At 38.6% G+C, this 5550-nt stretch overlaps 2 protein-coding genes across 3 annotated transcripts in view; both read right to left on the reverse strand.

The window, feature by feature from the left end:
* LOC106338536 overlaps positions 1-905 on the reverse strand; it is a 1876-nt gene extending 971 nt beyond the window's left edge. The window contains exons 1-3 of the mRNA XM_013777493.1: positions 704-905; positions 480-616; positions 30-404 (exon numbers count right to left, since the gene is read on the reverse strand). Coding sequence (XP_013632947.1) covers positions 30-404; positions 480-616; positions 704-905 — 714 coding nt within the window. The remainder of the gene's footprint in view (positions 1-29; positions 405-479; positions 617-703) is intronic.
* A 1657-nt stretch (positions 906-2562) lies between these two features.
* On the reverse strand, positions 2563-5344 carry LOC106325990 (beta-glucosidase 43). 2 transcript variants are annotated; one of them, XM_013764045.1, is made up of 12 exons: positions 5011-5321; positions 4865-4923; positions 4678-4753; positions 4533-4604; positions 4364-4451; positions 4029-4281; positions 3840-3955; positions 3541-3761; positions 3388-3419; positions 3200-3302; positions 2896-3076; positions 2563-2805 (listed from the first exon to the last, which is right to left on the reverse strand). In XM_013764045.1, the coding sequence occupies exons 1-12, from the start codon at positions 5198-5200 to the stop codon at positions 2712-2714; spliced, it is 1485 nt and encodes a 494-aa protein (XP_013619499.1). In that variant the 5' UTR covers positions 5201-5321; the 3' UTR covers positions 2563-2711. The 2 variants fall into 2 exon arrangements, with proteins under 2 accessions (XP_013619499.1, XP_013619491.1); XM_013764037.1 differs by lacking the exon at positions 2563-2805 and having other exon boundaries at positions 2944-3076; positions 3388-3453; positions 5011-5344.
* Positions 5345-5550: the final 206 nt, after the last annotated feature.

Genomic DNA, 5550 nt, shown 5'->3' on the forward strand with positions numbered 1-5550 from the left:
CCAGGTAGAGTACCTTGTTGCCTCTTGACGCTCTCAGCGGTCTGAGCAATCTGAATGTCCACCTGTCTCATATGGCTCGCGACATTGTCGTACTTGGTACTCAAATCGCTGAACATATGGTTCATTCTTGTATTGATCTCGGTAGTAACCTGGTTTAGAGCCTTCCCTTGGAGCTGTTGTCCTTGGAGCAGCTGCTGCAACATAGCTTTTGTCTCATCTTGCGGAACAACGACATGAGCGGAGGTAGCTGGCTGAGTGTTATGGTGTTTCTGCATCTGAGGTGGATTGTTCTGCGGTTGTCTTAGAACATAAGTCCGGGGTTGGTAGTTCTTTTGATACCCGACATACTGACCTTGGTTACTCTGTGCAGGATCAGCTAGTTTGTCTTGCTTAGGCCAGAAAAGCTGTGGGTTGTTCCTCACGTTAGGGTTTGGGTGGTAATTTTTGAGTTGCCATCCTTACCCATTCACGTAGCTCACCTCTTGCTGATCGTCTCCTGATATTTCAGCATCAAACACCAGGTCACCGGCACTCTTCTCAGGATCTGCTTCTTCCATTATGAACACTTGGCTTTGGTTTCCCTTAAGCAGTTGGTCCAAATTTGCAGCGGGATCATCTATGCTGTTCACACTCTTCGAGCGGTCATGCTCCTTGTTCTTGTTTAGTGAACTTGAAGCCATGTTCTCAATCAGCTCGAACGCACCAGGTGTGGTTTGAGTCATGAAATCTCCATTACTCGAAGAATCAAGGGTGTTTCGAAACTCATAGCTCACTCCATCATAGAACACTTCCAATATATAGTCATCGTCAAACCCATGGTGCGGGCACTCTCTCTGGTACTCCTTGTACCTCTCCCAAGCTTCATGAAAAGGTTCATCAGACTTCTGCTTGAAATTAGAGATCATGTGCCGTAGAGCCGGGTTTTAGACTTCGTGTAGAAGTGGCTCAGGAACGCTGATCGGACCTGGTCCCATGAGGTAAGAGAGCCGGTTTACAGAGATTGGAGCCAGCAAGAAGTTGTCCCTTCAAGAGAGAATGGGAACAGCGTGCACTTGACATAGTCTGGTGTCAAACTAAATATTAAACCAAAAAATAAAGGTAAAAGCCTGGTCCCCATCGTAACGGCGCCAAAACTTGATACACTAAAAACGAATCCTTGCTACTGTCAAGTTAACAGTGGTAATTGTAATATTTGAGATTCAATCCAGAGGACCAGTTTACTCTTTACTCTTATGAGTTCAATATTTAGCTGGGAAACAAGTGGGGTTTTAAAATCATTGGTGACGCAAGTAACTAAAATACCTAGAGATTCAAATTCGATTTAAATGAAAGTCAGCTTAGGGTTGTTCATCGGGTGTCAATGCGAAACCAAACAACTATTCAAGTGCAATGAGGTGCAGTCTAGAACTCGGATCACTCGGCTAGAACAATCCACTATCGTGGACTTGTTCCCTTTGCTGATCGGTCTTGAGTCCTAAGCTCTCACTTGGAACAAGACGCGATAGCAAGCCTTAGAGATCAGGTTCGATTAGTTCACTTAATACCCTAATATCTACTCTCGCTGATTAGGGATATGAAGCTCATTCAATATATGTCAATTTATCTCCTAAGCGGTTAGCTAGGTGATTAAACTAGGGATCGAACATTAAGTGATCAATTCAATGCAAGCAGTAAGAACAATATGAATGAAGAACAGTTAAAATCACTTATTTGGGTTTAGCTCATGTGATTGACACCCTAAAACCCTAAGCAAGCTTAGCCGACTACTCAATCATAAAGCAAGATGACACATACATGATTTCTGAATAATATTGCATATAAAATAAAGTAGAAAAACAAGGGTTCGGGATGATCTTCTCGTGAAATTGAGAGGTGTAGCCTTCTCCCTTACAAGTTGCTAAATCCAAAATAGTTCTCCCTCTCTTCTAAAACTAGCCTCCTCTTAGAAATGATAGCATAAGCTTTTTATATGGAGGCGCCAGTGGTAAAGAGAAAGAAGAGAAAATCTAGGGCAACCCCGTGAAATCTTGGAGGTTTCCTTAATAGTCGGGAACAGTCAGTCGCTTGTTCTCTTTGGGAACAACCTTCGGATTGATCCGACTGGCTGTTCTGCGTTAGATATTCCAAAATGACTTCTTCCTTCATGGCACTCTCTTCTTTACTCTTTCACCTGCTCCAAACATAGAATGATATCAAATAAGCACGAATTATGACTGAGAATTAACTTAAAGAACACATGTAATGGTATTAAAAACACCATATATCACTTCTTCACTTATATATAAATAGGGGTGCTTAGCACCATTTGTATCATCCAATAATCAAACAAAGCAATTGAGAGAAAATATTCAAGAAAGAGTTTTAAGAAAGTTTCTAAAAAAATCTCCAAACACAAGCCTTAGTAGAAAATCACTTTCCCAAATACAAAAGCTATCACAAATATAAACCGTCTACATTCCATCTTAACTTCTCAAAAAAAATATTATCCGTTATCTTTCCCAACAGATATTGATAATCACACATTTTAGAATATTTTTTTGTTATTTCTTAACACCATGGTGATGATGAGAAACTTCAATGTAAAACGCCACACACATTATTGAAAGTTACAACGTATATACAAGACAAAACTTCTTGCTGCTGAAACTTTTATTAGCGTTGGAAAGTCAAATAAATACCACATATATCCAATCATGGAGACATTAATCTCATCACTGGTCCCGTTTCAAAAGACGTCTAAACCATAAAGCAGACATCTTGGGGTATCGTTTCAAGTCCTTGTAGTCAACGTACACAATTCCAAACCTAAACAAAAATAAAAGCATTAGCTTAGACTAACATATTATCAGAAAATAATCACATACACAATATAGATTCATTAGTTAGCTTCTGCACCTTGAAGTATATCCAGATAACCATTCAAAATTATCAAGCAATGACCACGCGAAATATCCAGTTACATTGGCACCATCGTCTACTGCCTTTTTAAGCTGCGTTAAGTAGTCTCTATAATACGTGATTCTTGATGTATCATTTACTCCTTGAGCTTGAGTAATGTTGCCCGCATCATCCATACCTATAAAGATAATACTCAAATGTAACACTTCACATTCCTATCAATCTTTGGATATATAACAAAGAAAGATGTCAGCTGACAAAAAAAAACAAAGAAAGATGTTGAGGGTTTTATTGTTAATACCATTTTCTGAAAGGATCATAGTAGGGTTGCCATAATGTTCCTTAACGTACATCATGGCCTTGTACATTCCCCATGGTACGTTGTATAACCATTCCGAATGTGCCTAAATAAAATTAGATTAATTCATAAGGAAAATACTAAGTAATAAAGGAGACTTAAGAAAATTCAAATGAAAAATCATTACTCACCCTTGGACCAATTGGTTTCCCATCCTTTGCAACTGCATGTGTAGAGATTGAGGTTTCTCAGTAATGCTACATATTAATTGTCACAATGCAATCCATGAACAAGAACTTATCACTTGCCAACAAACGAACGTATATATATGAACAAGAACTCACAGTTAAAAACGACGTTCCAATCTTGTTGATAACCTAAATCTTTAGGTTTGGCTGTGGGATGTGGAGCGGACATGTAATAAGTCGTGTATTGGTTTATTCCCACAAAATCTATGGAACCCTTCACCATCTTCACTTCCTCCTCCGTGAATTTTGGAAGCCTCTCCTTCACTATGTCCTGCATCGTCTTCGGATACTCTCCATATACTATTGGATGAATGAACCTTTGAAAAAACACCTATTAAAAGGATGCTTTTATAACCTTACCAAACTTTAACACGTCCAAAATTTTGAACCATTACCATCCGAGATGGAAGTCTCTTGCTCTTTGAGCAGCGTCATTGTCTGCTTCACTACTCGTAAGAGGCTCGAACCAAACGAAATCAAGAAGAATACCAATCCTTCCCTTTTGTTTCTCCTGAGAATTTATCGGTTCCATCAATAACCATCATATACATATATTTGAAAACCCTATAAGAGTTACTATTTACCTGATAGTGTTGGCGGTATCGCTGGACGGCTGAAGCATGTGCCAGGATAAGGTGATGTGCAACGATGTACGGTTCAGTGGCAGAGTTTCCTTCAATGCAGTTTCCAAAGGCTTTAGAGCATCTAGCCGGTGCGAATATACCGTTATCATAACCTAAAGCAGCTACTACTCGGGGCTCGTTGAATGTCATCCAGTTCTTCACTCTATCACCAAATGTCTTGAAACAAAACTCTGCGTAATCCGCAAAATCTTCCCTGTAGATTGCCTCACAGATAAATAGATCGTTGTTTGAAGGTTTAGCATAAGAGACTAGAGAAAGAAGAGACTGGAGCTTACACAACTTGTCTACCAAGCAAGCCTTTATACTTCTTTTCCAAAGCCAGAGGAAGATCGTAGTGGTACAGATTCGCGTACGGTGTAATCCCTAAGCATTAAATGTATACTCAAAAGACAAAACAAAAAAATAATCATATAATCATATCAACTGTCTATGAATGTGTTATACCTTTTTGGACCAAGTAATCTATCAATCTGTTGTAATAAGCAACTCCATTCCAGTTGATTTTACCGGTTCCCTCTGTGTTCATAAGCTTGAAGTTATAATATATCAATCTTAGTCTCTAATATAAACAATATGACACTAATAATACCAGGGAATATTCTGGACCATGAAATGGAAAATCTGTAGGCATCAAAGTTCAGTGTCTGCATCAAATCTACATCTTCCTGATATCGGATTAACAATTAATTATCATGAACATTGAACACGCTTATAAAACTAAAACATTATGATCAGATTATGTAAAATCTATAAGGTTAAAGATTAGTGGTACATACCTTGTAAAGGTGATACTGGTCCACTGTTAACTCAGCCGTGGCATTGTTAGCAATCTTGCCTGTTTTTTTTACCAGTGGCCAAAAAAACGAAACGGTTAATATTACTCAGGTGAAATTGTAACTAAAATTTGGTAATGATGATTAACCAGGAATCTTGACAAATGCATCCCAGATGCTTGGACCACGCCCATCTTGGTACGTTTCGCCTTCAACCTGATATGCTGACGTGGCGGTTCCGAACACGAACCCCTCCGGAAAACTTTTTCTGTTGGCGTCCCCGGACGGCGAAGATTCACCGGAGCGAGAAGCAGAGAGGAGGAGGAGAAAAATAAACATGAGAGAGAGAGGTAACTAAGAGACGCGATGTGACTGAGATCTGGAGAGGATCAATGTTGGTATTCACACTTATAATAGTGATGATGAGATTGATTAGTATTGTTAGTTTATTAATAAGGTTGGTTAATTAATTAAATTTTTAATCAGATAACTATCTAAAAAATATATATATGAATCTTATTTTCACAAGAAAAGTATAATATTTGACAAAGATATGCAGACAAAAAGATTCGAGCACACCGACACAAAATATACAGAAACTGGAAAATATAAAATCTCACAACCTCGTTAGGGCATCTGCATTGGTATATCTAAGTCCACTTCTTAACATATATCGATCCAAATAAAAA

This window comes from Brassica oleracea, chromosome C1 (assembly GCF_000695525.1).
Source record: "Brassica oleracea var. oleracea cultivar TO1000 chromosome C1, BOL, whole genome shotgun sequence".
NCBI lineage: Eukaryota > Viridiplantae > Streptophyta > Magnoliopsida > Brassicales > Brassicaceae > Brassica > Brassica oleracea.